General features: G+C 47.2%; 1 protein-coding gene across 2 annotated transcripts in view; it reads left to right on the forward strand.

The window, feature by feature from the left end:
• The window catches only part of St3gal2 (ST3 beta-galactoside alpha-2,3-sialyltransferase 2), a 50,234-nt gene that overhangs the window by 15,872 nt on the left and 13,789 nt on the right, over window positions 1-20,573 (forward strand). The window contains exons 1-2 of one of the 2 annotated variants that reach the window (XM_055621094.1): window positions 6,298-6,312; window positions 16,706-18,018. In XM_055621094.1, coding sequence (XP_055477069.1) covers window positions 17,677-18,018 — 342 coding nt within the window. In that variant the 5' untranslated portion in view covers window positions 6,298-6,312; window positions 16,706-17,676. Of the gene's footprint in view, window positions 1-6,297; window positions 6,313-16,705; window positions 18,019-20,573 lie in introns of those variants that run through there. The other variant, XM_055621093.1, reaches the window with a different exon arrangement.

The raw sequence follows: 20,573 nt of genomic DNA on the forward strand, positions 1-20,573 counted from the left end.
GAGGCATGGGTGTGGAGGTGGGGTTGGCATTGCTTCTCTCAAAGCTTCTGGTCCTAGCATGGATGCAGACATCTTCGAGTTCCTATTAGCATAACTACCATAGGCTGACCTTTTCAAAAGTCATTACTAAATATAAAAGGAGAACAAAAGAAAGCTAAAGATAGTGTGTTCAGAGAACACAGCAGTCTGGCCCACAGAGTACAAGTTACCAGTTTGTTCCAAGGATGTGGACCCTGTTCTGATTTACCACTGCCTGAGACAGCCATCTTTAGGACTAGCATACCCTGGCATGCCTTTTGGCCTCAGATCTGTCTCCCTGTCTAGACACTCTCAGTCACCCATACCACCGCTAACCTTTGCTTCTGCCTTACTTCCTCCTATCTACCCAGGGCTCATTTGCTTTCTGTGTGTGGGGGTGCCTCGTTCCTTGGTCTACCATGGGATTGGTGTTTACATGGCTGTGCCTTCTGGCAGTCTTTCTTAGCTGAGTAAGCCTTCGCTACACTGCTCTTGACACAGTGCTCGGGCCCTGGATAAACCCCAAGCTGCCAAATGAAAGGGCTGGTGGTTCTTCAGCAACTGATCTTGGCAGGAAAATGTAGGAGTCTTCCCACCTGGTTCCTTCCTCCCACTGGGCCACAAGAATAGAAACTGATAAGAAGTTGGCTTGGTTGATGGAAGTATATTGGGTGGGTTGGCAGAAGGATTTTTTTTTAGATTTAGAGGGGAGGGGGAAGTACTTTGAAGTCATCTGGTCTTGATGAAGGAAATAGATAAGCGCCTGACCACAGAGCGAAGTTTCCAGCCTGCAGCTCTGTTCACTGCCTTCGATTGGAGGGGGCCCAAGAGCCAGACAGGTTTCCAGAACCCAGACTGCTGCCCAGAGCATGCAGTACCCCCACAACAAGCCAGATGTGCATATGGACTCACAAGAAATCCAGAGAAACTCTGCCTCAGGCCAATGTGAGGACAGGACTTTTAAAGAGATTAAATGTTGGTTTTAGATGTGCACATTTGTAATCTAGCACTTGGAAGTCTGGGGCAGGAGGATCATAAATTTGAGGATACTCTTGAGTGTACAGTAAAATCCCATGTCAAAAAGAGCCGTGGCGCGTGCCTGTAGTCCCAGCACTCTGGAAGGTGGAGGCAGGCAGATCTCTGTGAGTTGGAGGGCAGCCTGGTCTATAAATTGAGTCCAGGACAGCTAAGGCTACACAAAGAAACCCTGTTTCAGAAAAAAGAGGGTGGGGAGAGTGTAGCATAGGGAAAATGTTACCTATGTTACATCTTCAGGAATGCTGTCTTCCTTCCCTCCCCTCTTCCTCCCTCCTTTGTGACAGGGTCTTACCATATAACTCTGGCTGGCTTTGGAATATGCCATATAGACCAGAATGGTTTCTAACTCATACAGATCCACCTACTGGCACCACACTTGGCTAGGGCTGCTGCTCTTCTTCCTCTTTCCACTACTGCTCAAGGGCCATATTTATCTTATGTATATGACTGTTTTGTCTGCATGTATGTAAGTGTACCATGGGCATTCATTGCTTAAGGAGGCTGGAAGAGAACACTGACTGCCCTGGCAGGAAGCTCACAGAAGGTTGTGAGCTGCTGTGTAGGCGGTGGGAACTGAACTCAGTTCCTCTGCAAGAACAGTAAGTGCTCTTAACCCCAGAGCCATTTCTCCAGCCCCAGAACAGGTCTCAAAATTCATTCTATTCATGATCCTATTTCACTTGATACATTTTCATGAATCTCTATTTATGCATAAAATGGTATGCAAACCAAACATTTACTGGTGATAAGTCATAAAAAATATTTAAGATTTTTATCAGTTTGAAAGAAATTTTAATTTATCGTGTGTGTGTGACAGCCTTGTGGAGTCAGTTCTCTCCCCCACCTTTATGTCAGTTCTGAAGCCTGAACTCACGTTGTCAGGCTTTCGCTGCTGCAGGCCCCTTTACCCCTAGAGTCATCTTGCCAGTTTCTTTTTTGGCCTTTGGAGACAGAGTCTCATAGTAGCCCAGGCAGACCTCAAACCAGCTGTACAGTTGAGCGTAACTGAACTCCAGACCCTCTTCTCTCTGACTTCCGAGTGCCAGGATTGCAGGCTGGACGTAGACCATCACCTCATGCTACCTGGACTCAGATGCAGAGCATCCCAATCACCAAGGACATTGTACCTGAGTAGCAAGGCTGAGCCATGAATATGGAAGTTGCCATTATAGAAGCCATACTAACCCAGCAGAGGTGTGGCCCATTACTGGGGCCAGTGACAAAGAACCCAGCTCTCACATGTCTTGTTTTTTCCCTCACTGTCTTTGTAGTCCTTGCTTGCCTGGTATTTGTTCTGTAGTCCAAGCTGGCTTTGAACTCTTGGCAAGCCTCCTGTAATTCTTAGTGCTGGGATTAGAAGTGTCTTGCTTTCATCTCTAAGTGTGACTCTGGAACTAACTAGGCTGCTCCTGACCTTTGGCCACTGGGCTGAGGCTGCTGTCCACTGAGAGTTTTGAGGCCTTGTGTCCCAGGAAGAGGTCTTTTTATAATCTCAAGGGCTGCAGTTTGTCTGGTGTGTTACAACTTTAAACCAGGTCTGTCCCAAGGACCCTGGGAGCCTGTTGAGAATGTGCAGACTCTGCCTTGAAGCTTTCTTTTCCAGTGAAGCTCTCCACCCCAGCTTCCTGGGCCTGTGTCTTACAGGTTGACAGGGTTGGCCTTTGGGTTGGTTTCTGCTTTGTTTTCCATAGAGAATGTGGGGATAGAAGTTGACTTTATATGTTACAGACTTCAACTTCAGGCCTGGGCTGAAGCCTGCCTAGATTTGTTTTTGGTTTTTGGATTTTGGTTTTTGTTGTTGTTTTGATTTGGTTTTGGTTTTATCTGAGACAGAGTTTCTCTGTGTAGCCTTGGTTGTCCTGGACTTACTCTGTAGACCGAGCTGGCCTCAAACTCAGAGGCCTGCCTCAGCCTCTCAGACATTTGCCACCATGCCCAGCTTCCACCTGTTTTTTGAGCTATGGAAATTGTTCTGGAGCATTTTGAGAACATAGGTTCTTCTTCTTACATACATGTTGGCTCTATGTATATATGTATGTAGGTATGTGAGTTCAGCACTTTGCTATCAGCCCTGGATAGGGTTGAGCAGGCCTGAGCCTTTTCCAGTACTTCCTAGTAGCCTATACCTGTAATATTAGCACTTGAGAGATAGGGCAGGAGGATCAGGAGTTCAAGATTATCTTTGGTTGCGTGGTTAAGAGGCAACAGTCATTTGTTGTTTCAAAAAAACAAGACTAGAGAGGTCCTGACTTAGTGATTAAGAGCACTGTCTTCCTCCTCCAGAGGTCCTGAGTTCAATTCCCAGAAACCACATGGTGGCTCCCATCCATTTATACTGGGATCTGATGCCTCTTCTGGCATGCAGGTGTACATGCAGATAGAGCACTTATACGTGTAAAATAAATAAATACATTAAAAACAAAACCAGAAGCTGGAGAGATACATAGCTCAGCATAAGATGTCAACTTAACAACCTACTATAACTCCAGTTCCAAGAGATACAACGCCCCCTTTTGGCCTCCACAGGTACTATCATAAACACTTTCTCTCTTTCTCCCCCTCCTTTTTTCCCTCCCTCCCTCAAACAAAAAAGATTTAGTAATATATATATATATATTTTTTTTTTGAGACAGGGGTTTCTCTATGTAGCCCTGGCTGTCCTGGAACTCTCTATGTAGACCAGCCTGGCCTCGAACTCACAGAGATCCACCTGCCTCTCCATTCACCACCATACCTGGTGATTTAGGAATCCTTTAATGTTGATAGCTAAGGATTGAAAAATCAGGAAGTGCTCTTCCTTCCACATCCACCATTTTTTATGAATCCTCCTGGCTGGATTGGGCTAATTTAGAAGAACAGTTAGTTGCCTTATGGCCCGTCAACGGCTCTTTTTTCCTCGGTTGCACGTTCTTGCTGAGAATTGGTGTGGTATGGTAAGCCCTGGAACTACCTGATTCCTGATCTGTGGGCGCATGGGCTGGAGAATAGCCAGGTAACCCGCTGAGAAACAACCTGCCCTGCTTGCTTTGATCTCTTCTCTCCCAGAGTGGGTGTTGGAATGTGGTCAGATTCATTCTGTGTCTGTCTCCATCTAAAAAGGGTTTATTATGTCACCCTTGCTGGCCAGCAACCCTCCTGAGCACTGGAATTTGGAGCTTATATCACTACACCTAACTCATTCGTTGACATTGCTTTTAATCTTCTAAAACCAGGAGAAAGAATCTGTGCACACTGGGGAAATTGGGGGTGGAGGGGAGGGTGGGGGGGAGGGGGGAGGGGCATTGGCATGGCTAGTTACTGAGCAGAGCCAGGAGTGCCACCCTGTTGGAGCCACGGAGAACCCTCACTTCTTGAAGCCCTGGCTCTTTGCTCAGAAACAAGTGTTTGTTTCTTTGGGATAAGCCATGGGGACACATCACCAGCCCCATAAAGAGAGTGCCAGTCTTGAAGACGGGTTGCCCCTTGGTCAGCCTTTGGAAGGGCTTCCCTCCCTGAGGAAGCCTAGCTAGTATCAGTTAAGGGGTCCTTAGAGAAAGCTCACTGCTCTGCTGCAGGAGAGAGGAAGATGACCTCACTGTTGTCAGAGAGGAGCCACAAAGCTTTGTGGAGGGAGTAGTGATTCGGCTTGACAGGGAAGGACGTGTTGGGGCGGGCCGTCTGCCAGTCACTTGGTGTGGAACCAAGTAAATACTTCTTGACTGACCACACCCTCTGCTGATTTTTCCAGTGACTCAGAGCAGTGTCTGGATGGTGGAAAGCACAGGGAAGAGGACCCTGGAGCTCTTCTGTGGCTCCTCATTAGGCATCGATAGTAAGGCTCAGATCAGTCACAAAGTGACTAACAGCCATAGCACCTAGTGCTTTGAACCCTGTCTAAAATGAAAACTAGAAAGCACCTAGTCTCTTCGTTTTGAAGAGGCTGTAGTCAGGTGTCACTGTCCCTTGAAGATATTAAAAGAGCCTCAAGTGGGAGATGAAAGCCTCTAGTCTGGACCATGCAAGCTGCTGTCTGGTTTTCCTTCAGCCAGCATTTCTCCATCTCAATTTTCACTTCCCCCAAAGCCCTCCGTAGAGCCCTGAGGCTTTGTACATGCTAGACCAGTCCTCTGTCAACCTAGGTGCACCCGAATCACACACACTCCTTTTTGCTGAAACAAAGTCTCATGTTGGTCTCTCCCTCAGTTCTCTCCCTCAGTCTATAGCCATACCCTAAATACATCCTGTCTCATCTGATTTCACTCCCTCTCTCCTGCCTTTAGGGTTTCTATGCATCCTCTGTTCTTCCTTGTGTCTGAGGCTTCAAGGGGACTCCTCCTATCTTTCCTAAATTCCTACTGTTGACTTAGGACTAAACAGCCCCAGATATGTAATAGGTCTTGGGGAGCTATTTAGAATCTCTGTTCTATCTGGGCTTGGTGCACATGCTCATAATCCCAGGACTCAGGGAGTCAGAAGCATAGGCAGGTGGCTTTCTGTGAGTTCGAGGTCAGCCTGGTCTACAAAGAAAAGTCCAGGCCAGCCAAGGCTACACAGAGAAACCCTGTCTCGAAAAGCCAAGAAAAAGAGAGAGAATATCAGTTCTGTGTGGTTAGATGAGGTGGCTGCTGGGTTAAGAGGTGACAAACTGCCACACAGTAAAAACAATGCCTCTGTTCAAGGTAGGAGTAAGGGCCAACCAAGGCATACCTGTCTCCGAGACCTCTGTGTTCCTGGAAGCTGGAACATGTCACTGTGTAGGGTAGCAGTGCCTGTGATTGGTCAGAAAGACTGCGGCCCCTGGGAGGTCGTTCTCAGGGTGGGAGAGCTGATAGACTCAGGGTGGGGTGGGGTGGGGTGCGGTTATGTGCAGGGTTTATGCCTCAGGATGCTGTCCAATGTTCTGGGGCTGTAGGCCAGGAATTACCCAAAGTGATTGGAAGCTAGACGAACTGTGGCGTTCAGCTTGCCCCACCCAGGATGACAGTCGGTACCCTGCGAGCCTTTTGTTTGTAATCTTTTCAGGACTCCTATGAAAGAGTGACATTCTTACCTTATAGACAAGGACATAATCAGAGAATCAGAGAGGTCAGATGGTTAATAGGTGACCAGTAGCAATGCCAGAATGTGAATCCATGTTTTGCTAGGTACTTATGGCTTTGGGGGGCTTTGAGCTTAAGTGGATAGAGGATTGATTTTTTCTTTTTTTTCTTTTCTTTTTTTTTTTTTTTTTACTTCCAGTTACTCAAGAGCCTGAGGCAGAAGGATCATGAGTTTGAGGTATCTCTAAGTGACTTAGTCTTAATTTTTTTCATAAGCATACAGAAAAAAATCTGGTGGTTATTGATAATTGGTAAAATACTTGGCTTGCATTTGTAACTCCCTAATACTGAATGATTAAAAAATTAGAGAAAACTCATCCTTGTATATTTTGGGGACAAATATAATTACCATCTCTGTTGGTATAATGTTCTTTTAAAATGTATATGCCTTACCCTTGTTAATTCAAATGCTGATTTCCCCATCCCCAACTCTCTGGTTTCAATCCAGATATTGCATTGTGATACTCATTCTAAGCATCCTGTCTCAACTCTTGTGTAAACAGGACAAAATAAAGCAACTAGATACAATGTTATGCAATGGGAGGAGCCAGAGGACAGGAAAGAGGGGAGGAGCCAGAAGGCAGGAGACGAGTGGGAGGAGAAGGGGCTAGCGGAGAGCTAGGAGAGCAGAGCTGGAGGGAGATCTTGGAGGACGTGGAGAATGAACTAGACCTAAGATTTCACAAAAAGCAAGTATAATGTGGGAAATCTGGGTGCTAGGAACTGAACTCAAGTCCTCTGAAAGAGCAACCAGTGCTCTTACCCAGTTGCTTATCTCTCTAGCCCCCTTAAATGCCTGTTCTATATAGGCCTATACTAGATCATACAGGAGAACAGAGATGGTGGATTAAGTAACACAGTCTCTATGCCTTGAAATTAATATATTTGATTTTGAGAACAGGTCTCACTGTATTTCAGGCTGACTTGGGACTGACTACAGTTCAGGCTGTAGATTTTATATTTTAAGTGAGAGAGGTAGACACATTTATGGTTCTTTCATTTTGTTAGTTCCAGTGTAGACTCCTAATGGATGTGGGCTAGATATTGCTTGTGATTGGAATGAGTTCATATCCTTAGAGGGTAAGGTATGATTAGAAATAAGCTCAGAAGCCAGGTGATGGTGCATATGTCTTTAGCCCTGCCAATCGGGAGGCAGAGGCAAGTGGATCTCAGTGAGTTGGAGGCCGGCCTGGTCTATAGAGTGAGTTCCAGGACAGCCAGGGCTACACAGAAAAACCCAGTCTTGAAAAACAAAAACAAAACAAAAAAAGAAGGAAGCTTGGTTTTGAGGTCTCTGAATGCTTTTTATGATCATAAATCTGACCATGGCTTCATGCAAAAGATGATGAGTGTCTGTCATGTAGACACACCAGAGAGACAGTCAGGATTACAGGCTCTTGGCCTGGAAAAGGCATGCTGCACAAAAACAAGAACCAAGGGCAGACCCTTCAGAAAATATGGAGAATAGGTAAAAAGCAGAAGGAAATAGAGAGGTCCGGAGAGACTAGAAGATATGTTTACAGTTACTTGAAAGTCAAGAGTGTTGGCAATAACAAATGGAAGTAATCAGGGCAAAGGCAGGGTCACCGGAGTCATTGGCATGGGTGCCTGGCAGCCCTAACAAGCCAGGCTCAGCTGGGCATCCTCATTAGCCAGGTAAAAGCAGGAAAAGGAGAGTCATTCTATGTGGCCGAATTGGGAAGGAGACAAAGGGATCCAATGATCTCCTCCCCAAGTTTGTTTTGGGTTCCTGTTGTGAGGTTTACATCTGAGTAGAGGGCCACAGTTATGCAGAGCTATGAAACCCAATCAAGTTGCCCTGCCCAGGCACCATCTGAGCAGTCTCTGCAGCCAGGTAGTGGGAGAAGTTGTCAGCATTATGGGAAATCTCTTTCTTGGAGAAAGGTTCCCAGTCTGGCTAGCACCAGGCTTGAAGCCTTTTTCTTCTTTCTTCCTATAGGAGATTCCTGGGGGCTAATTCCCACCCCTTGGAGCGCCTTGTTTCAGTAATCTGATCACCAAAATAAGAGACACAAGTGTTTCTTCCCTTTTTAAAAAAGACTTAACTTACCTCAAAAACGGTGTGTGTGTCCTGTGTGGGCGTGCACATGCGCACGCAGGGGCCTGCATAGTCCAGAAGAGAACACCAGAAGCTGGAGTTACAGTTGCTTGTGAGCTACCAGGCAGCAAGCATGTGAACAGAAAGCTTTCTTTTCTCTCCTGACATTTTTCTACTTGAAATGGTACAACATCTAGAGCCCAGCAGCCTTTTCAGAACTATAGGGTGAAAGAAACATCCTACACTCTGAGGATGGCAGAGGAAAAAAAAAATGATACAAGGTCCATATTGATACTGGACTTCCACCATGACCCTGGATTTATGTTTCCATAGTTCTCATTATCAACTAATTCAGTTCTCTGTGTATAGGGCTCAGAACTGAAACCAGGTCGTTAGACACTTCCTACCACTAGCCACAACCCCGGCCACAACTGTAGTTACATCATCATTAATCAAAATTGCAATCTGTCTGACCCGCCCCCTTCTCTCTGCATCTGTCAGTACAGCCTCAAATCCTAAGTGCAAGTTGTTATCTGACGTCCATCTCCCAAACACCTGGGACTGTGGACACTTGCTGGAATGCGTGGTTTAGCGTGTCAATAGGAAAAAGTTTTTTGTTTTTTTTTTTACATTTATTTATTGGAGGGAGAGGACAGGCATGCTGCGGTAGAAGTGTTGAGATAGAGGCCAGTTTTTGAGAGCTGATTCTCTCCTTCCACCGTGTGGGTTTTGGGTTCTACCTCAGGCTGTCAGACATGGCAACAAACATCTTTAGTTGCAGAGCCATCTCATTGGCCCAGTGCGTCAATTTCTGCTAACTGTTGGTGTTAACGACCTGTTCCTTCCTCTAAGATTGATTTTCTCTTTCTTTGTTTTATTAGTTTGTTTATTGTTTGTTTGTTTTTCAAGACAGGGGTTTTTTTTGTAGCCCTGGCTATCCTGAAACTTATTCTATAGACCAGGCTGGCCTAGAACTCCTAGAGAACCATCAGCCTCTCCTCCTGACTGCTGGGATTAAAGGTGTGTGCCATGCCCAATTTACTTTCGGTTTTTTTCTTTCGTTATTTCTTTCCTCCTTCTTTCTTTTCTTTTTTAATTCTTCTTTTCTTGAGACAGAATCTCACTATGTAGCCCAGGCTGTTCTTTAACTTGCAGCACTCTTCCTGCCTCAGCCTATGTGCTGGGATTACAGATGTGAGCAGTCTTGTCTGGTTTAGAGTCTTTCTTGTTGCAGCAGCTCATTTTAGTTCCAGGCTGTAAGGTTTTAGCTCCTAGGTAAGCATCCTGAAAACCAGCCACTTAAAAATAATAGTCAATAGCAACTGTTTTCTTTTATTTATTTATTTTTTTTTGAGGCAGGATTTTTCAGTGTAGCCCTGGCTGCCCTGTAGGCCAGGCTGGCCTCAAATTCAGGTTCACCTGCCTCTGCTTCCCAAGTGCTGGGACTAAAGACATGCACCACCAAGCCCGGCAATAGCAACTTTTCTTCAGCTTGCTTTTCCAGGCCCGGAGTTTGAGTAGTAGCTCCAAATTTCTGTTTCCAAGCTTAGACATGTAGGCCTGAGGGCCTCAGCCCTGCTTTCTTCTCTGTGTTCTGGCCAGTTCTTACCCGTGCACTGCTTAACCATTGCGATTATGGTGAGGGTTGGGGCCAGTGTGTGTGTGTGTGTGTGTGTGTGTGTGTGTATGTGTGTGTGTTTTCTCTGTGTGTTACTGTTTCTAGAATTTTATCCATTTATGTATGACTGCTGTGTTTAGAGTTTAAGTTTACAGTGCCATTTTAATGGGATGCATTGGATTAAACTATTCCTATCAGGGAACTGGGGATCCCTGCCAATACCAGTCTCTTGGGAAAGAATATCAAACCATCTCTAACAAGATTGATAGAACTCTAGCCAACACAGGAAACGGATTGTCACAGCCTGGGGCAAGCTGATGACAAGCACCAGTTAAAACTGCTCTCCTGTTCCTGTCTTCACCTTTAGTCCAGTTCACAGCAGATAGGGGCAGGGCATGTTGCCCTGACAAATAGGATCTTTCAGATAGGAACTGAACAAGATAAGAGCTCACTGGGCAGGGCTGGAGAGATGGCTGAGAGTTAAGAACAGTCCTTGTTCTTCCAGAGGTCCTGAGTTCAATTCCTAGCAACCACATGGTGGCTCATAACCATCTATAGTGAGATCTGGTGTTCAGGCAAAAATTTGTATAATTTATAAATAAATCTTTAAAAAAGAAAGAAAGAACTCACTGGGTGGTTGGCATGTCTTTAATCCCAGCACTCAGGAGTCAGAAGCAGGCATATCTCTAAGTTCAAGGCCAGTGAATTCCAGGATAGCCAGGGCTACACAGAGAAACCCTGTCTTGAAAAACCAAAACCAAACCAACCAATCAACCAAGAACAACAACAACAAAAAGTCACTGTCAAGAGCAACTTCTATGATTTCCATAGCACTTGGCAATTTCAGCCTTTCGCCTGGTCAGTGAGAAGTGCTTATTGGCCATATGGATGCACTTGAACAAAGTGCTCATTTGCCTCTTTTCAAGCCCCATAGCTTTTCTGCTGAGGTGCAACCTGACTTTTTTAAAATATTTATTTATTTATTATGTATACAATGTTGTACCTGCATGCCAGAAGATGGTTGTGAGCCACCATGTGATTGCTGGGAATTGAACTCAGGACCTTTGGAGAAGCAGTCAGTGCTTTTAACCTCTGAGCCATCTCTCCAGCCCGCAACTTGACTTTTTTCGAGGCAGGGTTTCTCTGTGTAGCCTTGGCTGTCCTGGGCTCACTTTGTAGACCAGACTGGCCTCACAGAGATCCGCCCTCCTCTGTCTCCTAAGCGCTGGGATTAAAGGCATGCACCTGGTTCAAATTGGATTTTTAACTTAAAAAAAAAAAGCCATAATTGTTAAGGACATTAATAAAAAGGAATGGGGTAAAATAAGGTAGAAAAATTAATTGCTAACTCACACCAAGCCTCTGTCATTTTCAAGAAAATCACACCATTGAAAAGCTAGGTTTCGGGCTGGAGAGATGGCTCAGCGGTTAAGAGCACTGACTGCTCTTCCAGAGGTCCTGAGTTCAATTCCTAGCAACCACATGGTGGCTCACAACCATCTGCAATGGAATCTGATTTCTTCTTCTGGTGTGCCTGAAAACAGTGTTCATATACATCAAATAAATAAATAAATCTTTAAAAAAAAAAAAAGAAAAGAAAAGCCAGGTTCCTGAAAGAAGGGCCATTCATGGAGATAACCTAGAACCTCTGCACAGATGTAGCCCATGGCAGCTCAGTGTCCAAGAGGGTTCCCCAGTAATAGGAACAGGGACGGTCTCTGACATGAACTCATGGGCTGGTTTTTTGATCACCTCCACCTGAGGCGGGAGCAGCCTTACCAGTCTACAGAGGAGGACAAGCCAGTCCTGATGAGACCAGATAGACTAGGGTCAGATGGAAGGGGAGGAGGACCTCCCCTATCATTGGACTGGAGAAGGGTCATATGAGAAGAAGAAGGAGGGAGGGTGGAATTGAGAGGAGATAGGGGAGGGGACTACAGTAGGGATACAAAGTGAATAAACTGTAATTAATAAAATAAAATAAAAATTTAAAAAAAGCTAGGTTTCAGGGCTGGAGAGATTGCTCAGTGGTTAGAGGTACTGAGTTCAATTCCCAGCAACTACATGGTAGCTCACAACCATCTGTGATGTGATCTGAAGCCTTCTTCTGGTGTGCAGGCACACATGGCAGATAAAGACCTATAGACATTAAATAAATAAATAAATAAATAAATCTTTAAAAAAGGAAAGAAAAGCTAGGTTTTGGGGGCTGGAGAGGGCTCAGCAGTTAAGAGCACTTGCTGTTCTTGCAGAGGACCAGAGTTCAATTTCCTAGACCCATATTGTCGAAAAGAACAGACACCGGAAAGTTGTCCTTATTTTACGTGTGTAAGTGTGTTGACTGCATGTCTGTGAACCATGTGTGAGTTGTGACAGAAGAGGGCATCAGATTGTTTGGAACTGGAGTTACAGATGGTTGTGAGCTACCATGTAGACACTGGGAACAGAACCTAGGTCCTTTGAAAGGGCAGCCAGTGCTCTAAATTCTTGAGCCATCTCTCTAGCCTCAAGAAAAACCTTGGGGTTCAAAACGCATCCTGATGTTTCAGTAATAGACTGTGATTTGCTGCCTTCAGGAGGAGGCTTTAGGATACCTCCTCAGGCAGTGTGGGAATGGATGGATAGAGCACTGCCTCCCACCCCATCCCCACTCCCCATCCTCCGTGCCATATTTTGACATTTCTTGTCCTGCCAAGAAGGTTGCAGGTTGTGTTCAGCCATGCTGATCTGAGGCCGTACTAGCCTGTGTTTCATTAGGTTATTTCCGTGCCTGGCCCCTGGGGATCTGACCGAGATGGGCTCTGACGACACGGTAGCCTCCAGGATAGTCCCTGTTGTTTCCTTTCTCAGTACCCTTTGCTCCGGTTCCCACTGTGCTGATAAGGTCCTCCCTTGGGCTTTCACTTTTAATTTGTTCTGGGGGAGCCTCCTCTGAGCATGCATTTCCTGACTATCAAAAAGCTTGGGGAAGAGGCAGGTCCATCCAGTGTCAGGCCTGACCTCCTGCCTCAGCCTCCAGGGGGCTACTTTCTCTACTTAGTCTTAGGGAGTCTGAGATTAGTTGGGTCTCATGGAAATGATTACTGTTATACAGTCTTTCCAAATTTACAAAATTTGTGGCCTAAAACCTCTTATAAAGTCACAGCAATGAAAAAGTCCAGCATGGAGACGCATGCCTACAATCCCAGCATTTGAGGAACTGAGGCAAGAGGATCGCTGCAAGTTCCAGGCCAGCCAGAACGACATCGTGAGACACTGTCTTTGGTTTGGCTTGGTGTCCCACATTCATGTACCACCCCGTGTCACTCAGCCACTTGAAGTATGCATTTAACACTCTCCCCCACTTGTTTATTTGTGGGATGGTGGAGGTCAGAGAACAGCCTGTGGGAAGCTGGTTCTCAGGGTCTACCATGTGGTCCCTCGACTCCAACGGTCCAGCTTGGTATAAGCACCTTTACCTGTTCAGCCATTTACTGGCCCAGTGTGCTAATATGTTATAGCGCAGGCTGGCCTTGAACTCTTATAGTGTTGGGTTCACAGGTACGAACCACCACACATAGCTCCAAAGTAATCTCTAAAGCTCAGAAAACTGTTTAAAATGAAACACTAACCGTATTGGTTTTAACTGTTAAGGGGGAAAGCAGAAAACTATGTCAAAATCTATGTGCTTCTCCCTGCACTTCCAAAGCTCTTTTCCTGAGAAAGCAGGTTGTCCCACGCAGCCCATTTTGTGCCTAGAAACAATGAAAGCCAGTCATGAAGCACTTAGTTAAACCAACTATGAAGAAGTACAGTTGGGTCTCCACTCACGGTTCAGCAAGCATCATGGGCAGTTGATTCTTGTGGATCTTGGATGGTTGATTGACGCCCACGGCATAGACTTTTTGGAGAAGCTGTGGTTTCCTAGGAGGAAAGGCAGAGACAGGTTGGATTTCTAGCAATTGAAATTGTTTGTTTATTTATTTTAGACAGGATCTCGCTGTTTAGCCCAGGCTGGCATGGACTTACTATTGTAGACCATGATGGTCAGACTCACAGAGATCCATTTATCTCTGCCTCCTATGTGCTGGGATAAAAAGTGTGGTGTTGTTTTAAAGAAAAACAAACATTTGGTTTTACCAGGAAAGACTCGTGAGCCAGATGCTAGCTCAGAGAGGCAGAGAAAGCACCCAGATGATCTTCCTTCTCAGCTGACATCCCAGAAAGAAAAAGCCCTTTCTTCTCCTTCTTCACTGTGACTTAAAAACCCTTCAAACTGAATGTCCCTCCTTTCTACTTCCTATGCGTCTCTCTGTCTGTCTTCCTGGCTCCCTCTCACTCTCTGTGTTTTTTTTTTTCCTATGTCCACTCCCTGTCAACTGGTTGCTTGGTTTGCCTCTTGAACTGTGGTTGACTTTATTAAACCATACAGAAAGCTTTTGCGTTGAAGTTGTGTGCTAGGACTGAGCCACACCACTACTAGAAACAGGTTTTTCCGGTATGCAGTCTTGGGGTGCCCAGTGTGATCAGATATCCTGCAACAGTGTGTGCCATCCTACCTGGCTTTGTTTTTGAGCCCCCTTTGATATTTTGGGACAGGGTTTCTTTGCGTAGCCTTGCCTATCCTAGAGCTGGATCTGTAGACCAGGCTGGCCTTGAACTCACAGAGATCTGCCTGCCTCTGCCTCCCCTGTGCTGGGATTAAAGGTGTGTGCCAGCATTCCCGGCTAGGGAGCCACTTCTTTTCTTCTGTGATGTGGGTTCCAGGGATTGAATTCAGTTCTGCAGGCATGGTAGAAAGTGCCTTTACCTCGAGCCATCCCAACACCTCTGCCATGTCCTCGCTCCCCTCAGCCTTGTGCTCACAGGCTTCTTCTAGCACTCTGGCTTTTCTCAGGTGATGGGATCGGACCAGAGCTCAAAGCTCACTGCCACACAAGGTCATGGCCATCATCAAGCACTTTCACATCTATAAGCATCATTTTCCCCACCTAGGATAATGTCTTCCCTATTGTAATATGCTAATACTAGTCCTTGATGGCTCTGGGGTTTAGCTCACTGAAGAAATTTGAGCCATCACAAACTGAGGGGGCAGGGAGTTTTGTTTGTTTTCCTTTTTTAAAAATTTTTTTATATTATATATATATTAATATAATATATATTTTCAATATATATAAATATTTATATATATATTAAATATTTTATATTTATTTATTATTTGTACAGCAGTCTACCTACATGTGTCCTTATGCACCAAAAGAGGACACCAGATCTCACTATAGATGGTTGTGAGCCACCATGTGGTTGCTGGGAATTGAACTCAAGATCTTTGGAAGAACATCCAGTGTTCTTAACCTCTGAGCATCGCTCCAGCCCCCTTGTTTTCCTCTTTTAAGTATGTATGTATTTACAGTTTCTGTGTATGGGTGTTTTTGTCCGCATGGATGGCTGTACATCTGTGCATGCTAGGTGCCCAGGAGGCCAGAAGTGGGTAACGGATCCTCTAGAAATGGAGTTACAGATGATTGTGAGCTGCCCTGTCGCTGGTAGGACCTGGACCCTGGTTTTCTGGAGAAGCATCCAGTATTATTAACCACTGAGCCATCTCTCTAGCTGCCCCTTTTTTAATTGATCCTTGTGTATGTGATGGGGGTTGTGGGGATATTATGAGGACTCAAATGCCATCAGCTGGAGACACTTCGTAGAGACAGTTCTGTCCTCCAGGTGGGTTCCAGGGATTGGACAAAGGCTGTCAGGTTTGTGCAAGCACTTTACTCACTGAAACATCTTGCTGGTTCTTTTGGTTTTTGTTTGTACTTTGAGGCAGAGTCTCGGATCTCTTGTAGCCCCCAGCTGGCCTCAGATTCACTACTGAAGAGCCCTCAGCTCCTTATCTTTCTGTGGATTCCTCCTGGGGTTGCAGGCTGCTGTCTGGCTGCCTTTTCTTTTCTTTCTTTTTTTTTTTTTTTTCTTTCTTTTCTTTTTTTTAAACACAGATCTCAAGACTTTGCCTTCCGCTGCTGCAGCAGCCAGAGAACCCTAGAATGTCTGGCTGGAGCTTTCAACAAGGAAGAGCCAGGGGTCATGTCAAAACCTAACTCTGGCTGGCTAGATTTAAAGAGATGGTTTAAGAGATGGCCATAGCATGGATTTAAGCTCATTTCCCTCAGGCTAGTACTCAAACAGCTCTGCAAGTGTCTACTGGGACAGCATGGAGCCTCGGGCTGCTGGGGCTAACAGGACTCTTAGAATTCATTTTGTCCTCAGTATGTAGATGAAGGTACCTGGCCAGAGGGCTGGTTGGTGGTTGTTCGAAGGCCAGAAGCCCCTATCTCCTGACATGTTTTTCCTGTACAGCAGAGCAGAAAGGATTGTTCACGGTTCACTGAACCAATCAGAAATGTTGCCTGTAAAATCCACACCTGAGAGATCAGGGACAAGTTCCTGCCAGCTTCCCGTGGGCACTAGAAGTTCCTGAGAGCACTCTGGGGGGGCTGCCATTATTCTGAGATCTTGGGAGTTTCTCTGGGCCAGTTTCTCCTCAGTTTTTCCTCAAAGTAACTACCCAAAGCTGGATAAGGTTTTCTAACGGGGTCAGAAATCCTTGCCATCAGGCCCAGGGGAAATTAGCTTATTTCTTGTTTATTCTCAGGCTAAACAGTGAAGGTCCTGTGCTAACTCAGACCCTCAAGCTGGGAGTTAGGCAGAGTGTTGCTCTCTGTGTATGGTTGGAGTAGAGAACCCTTTCTATTGTCTACCCATTTGTTAAGGGGCATTTCTTCTACTGCTGGCTTTGTCCCCTTTGAGGCTATGGGCGGGGCGTGTGTGTGTGTGAGAGAGAGAGAGAGAGAGAGAACGCATATGTATGTGTTCCTGCTGTCTATCTGCATATTCTTTTTCCTTTCTGAATTTCAGGGTCATGCTGTGCTCCTGACAGGTGAGGAAGAACCTGCCAGGGGATTACTGCTGGCAGAAGTCAAGGGCAGGACAGAGTCACCCCAGAAGCAGGGTTGGGCAGGACAGCTGCGCCGCCATCGCCAGCAGTCCCAGGAAGGAGTCTGGAGCCCTGGGGAGGACTCCACGCAAACTCTGCTGACCCACATGGCTCCTGAGGAGCCCACAGCAGGAGTAGGTTGGTGAGCGCCTCTGCAACTGCAGCTGGGTCCGCAATCCCCAGGAGAAAGGACCAGCACCTCCGATGGGAAGCAGTAGGCCGTAAGCTACGGAGAGGAAGGTCTTGATCTTTGCAGCAGTTTCTTGACGTCCATGAAGATTACTGGTTTTCTCTCTGGTCTCGGGTCAGGCTCCTTTCCCCTGGCCAAGGAGTTTGGGCCAGGAGGGCCTACAAGTGTGGAGAGGTCTGGCGCATGGAATGCTGGCCTCCTGAAGCCCGTGTGCTCTCTGCTGTGATCAGAGTTCCAGGGCTTCCCCACTGCGGGGGAGGAGGGGCTGCCTCAGCGTCTGCTCATGAGCCACAAGGACCCCGACTGCTCCAGACTGGACCTTTTCAAGCCACCAAAGAGGGGGGTTCCTGGAGCTGGCAGCCAGCACTCACAAGGGACTAGAGGGCTGGAATGGACTGACCTCTGCCTTGTCAGGGTCGCAGGAGAAGCAGAGCCTTTGTGGCCCAGCTAGTGACTGAGAGACCCAATGAAGCCCTAAGTAGAGGCTCCAGTGGCTCAGGGACGGGGGGAGGGAGGGGGGCTCTTCCTGTGGACCTTCTTTCTCCTTTTACCGAGGGAGGGTGTGGCAAGATTCCCCTGCCACACCTCGTGCCTCTATGCCCTTTCCACGTGCTGCCAAAGCGAGCAGGCTGCGCCGTGGCTGGCCCCATCGTGGGCTGGGAAAGGATTGGCCACGGTGACAGCTGCCCTGTGGCCAGCACCATGAAGTGCTCCCTCCGGGTGTGGTTCCTCTCCATGGCCTTCCTGCTGGTGTTCATTATGTCCCTGCTCTTCACCTACTCACACCACACCATGGCTACCCTGCCCTACCTGGACTCCTCGGGGGCCCTGGGTGGGACACACCCAGTGAAGCTGGTGCCGGGCTATACGGGACTACAGCGCCTCGGCAAGGAGGGGCTCTCGGGGAAAAGCTGTGCCTGCAGTCGCTGCATGGGCGACGCCGGCGCCTCTGACTGGTTTGACAGCCACTTTGACAGTAACATCTCGCCTGTCTGGACCAGAGAGAACATGAACCTCCCTCCGGATGTCCAGAGGTGGTGGATGGTAAGAACCGAGGGCCCTCCCGCTTCCCTTTCGCTGACTGCTTTCCAGAGCTGGTCCTCTTTATTTTGGAGCCACTCTGACAGCCCCCTTCTGGACCTAGGCTGTCTGTCCTATGACTCCCAGTGCCCTGACAGAGCAGGAAGCCCGTCTGTTCTGAGCTGTAGCCCCGGATCACAGATTGCCAACAGGCAGGATGAGCCTTGGCTTGGAAGGAAAAGAGAACTGCTGTTGCGCTTGTACGAGTCCAGTGTAGAGCCCCTCCCCCAATGCCGTTGGCCCAGGTAGACAGCACAGGCGGCCACAGCAGTCCAAGTGATAAAGTGGGGACCTGAAGGCCATGCCATAGATGAAGGGGTGCCTCTTAGGCAGCAGGTAGCCAGCCCACAGCTGCAGCAAGCGCCATATGCTACTCCCTCCAACTTCTTATTTTTCCCAGACTATTCTTACTAGGTGTGTGCACGTGTGTGTGTGTGTGTGTGTGCATGCGTGCCGCAGTGGGGGATGTGCAGGTGCCGCAGTCCACATGTGGAGATCGGATGCCACTTTGAGGCATTGGCACTTGCCTCTTCCTTTATGTGGGTTCCACAGACTGAACTCAGCTTGCCAGGCTTGTGCAGTGAGCACCTCTCCTCACGTCTCGCCTGCCATCCTCCGGCCTCTTAGCGGACAGACTCCAGGAGCCTGGGTCTGTGTGCACAGTATATATGCATGCTTTTGAAAAGGTTTTTATTTTAGTATGTGAATAAGTGTTCTGTGTGCATGTATTTCTGTACGTGCCCCAGAAGAGGGCTTTGGATTGTCTGAAATTGGAGTTACAGATGGTTGTGAGCCACGATGGGTGCTAGAAATTGAACCCAGGGCCTCTGGAAGAGCAGTCAGTGTTCTTATTGGCTGAACCATCTCCTGTAGATGTGCTGTGCATTTGTGTGTATGTGTGTGTGTACGTGCAGAGTTATGCTTGTGGAAGCCAGAGTTGTGGAGTATCTGACTCAGTTGCTGTCTACCTTTGTGTGTGTGTTTGCTTTTTTTTTTTTTTTTTTTTTTGTCCTGGAACTTACTCTGTTGATCCAGGCTGGCCTCCAACTCACAAAGGTCAGCCTGCTTCTGCCTCCCAAGTGCCAGATTAAAGGTGTGTGCCACCACTACACTGCACATTTTACCTTACTTGTGAGGTAGGGTCTCACTGAACCTAGAGGTCGATGATTTGGCTAGGTTGGCTGACCAGTGAGATTCCAGACATCTGTCCATCTTCATACCACTGGCACCAGGTTACAGAAATGCACTACCCATCTCTCTCTCTCTCTCTTTTTTTTCAAGACAGCATTTTCTCTATGAGGCCTTGGCTGTCCTGGAACTCACTGTATAGACCAGGCTGGCCTGGAATTCAGAGATCTGCCTGCCTCTGCCTCCCTGAGTGCTGGGATTAAAGGTGTATTCCACCACCACCATGCCCATCTGGCTTTTACATAGGGGCTGGGGGTTCGAGCTAAGGTCCTCCTTGCTTGCATGACAGGTACTTTTTATTGAGTACCCCCCTCCAGCCCAGAAATAATGGATTTTAAGACTAAATATCCCAATTGGTAAATGTTGGCTCAGAGTAATTATAAACACTTCAAGAGCCCTTCTTGGTTCTTTATAGTTGCTGGAAAAGATCGCCCTGGCTTGGGAGAGAACATTGTAAACCCCAGCAGAAGGGCCTGTAACAGGTCCACCCCTGTTTTCCTAGGTCCCACAGCCTTTTTGCTTTCCATGTCCTCCACCCTGCCCCTGTCATCTCTAGAGTGTCACTTCCCAGGATCTACAGGGCCATCTGGTTGCCTCCTGGGCCAAGAATGGAGCCTGTAGGCTGCCTGCTTTCCTTGGCATGGAGAGGCAGTTCCTGGTCCATGTTCAGCCAGCGTGGAAGCAAGATGACTCTCCTTTTATTTTTCATGGATGTGAGGACATACTCATTTATCCAGAACCTATTTATTGTCCCAGACTGTGAGAGTTCTCCAAGACCAGTGTCTGTGGAGCAGGGGTCAGGAGGAGCCCCACGGGCCCTTCTTGTAGCCGACTCCTGCTTGTCACTCACAGCTACAGTCTTTGTTTAATAGAGAAAATCAAGATTCAGAAAGTGCCCTGTGCCTGCCTGCCATCTTAGTCTGAGCAGTCGCCTTATAGAGCCAGACCTCTGAGCAGGTTTGGATTCCCAGGGGACAAGACAGGCCTCTGATCACAGGAATGGAATTCGGAGGCTGTCTAGGCACTGTGTTGCTCAACCCGTACATCTTCCTGTTCCCCATACCAGGCTTCTGCCCCAGAATGGTCTCTGGTTCCCTGAGCGGCTCCTGCTTGTCCAGAAACTCATGGGGCTACGATAGCTTAGTCTACAGCAATGCTGTTATTGCTGATGTCAAAGCCAGGGCCTGGGTGCTAGTCAAGTACCTCAATCCAGAGCTTATTCTCTCTGCCCTCTGCCCACAGGTTTCCTTCCTTCCTTCCTTCCTTCCTTCCTTCCTTCCTTCCTTCCTTCCTTCCTTCCTTCCTTCCTTCCTTCCTTCTCCTTCCTCCCT

The sequence above is a fragment of the Psammomys obesus genome, unplaced genomic scaffold, assembly GCF_907164565.1.
Source record: "Psammomys obesus unplaced genomic scaffold, mPsaObe1.curated_primary_1811, whole genome shotgun sequence".
Lineage (NCBI taxonomy): Eukaryota > Metazoa > Chordata > Mammalia > Rodentia > Muridae > Psammomys > Psammomys obesus.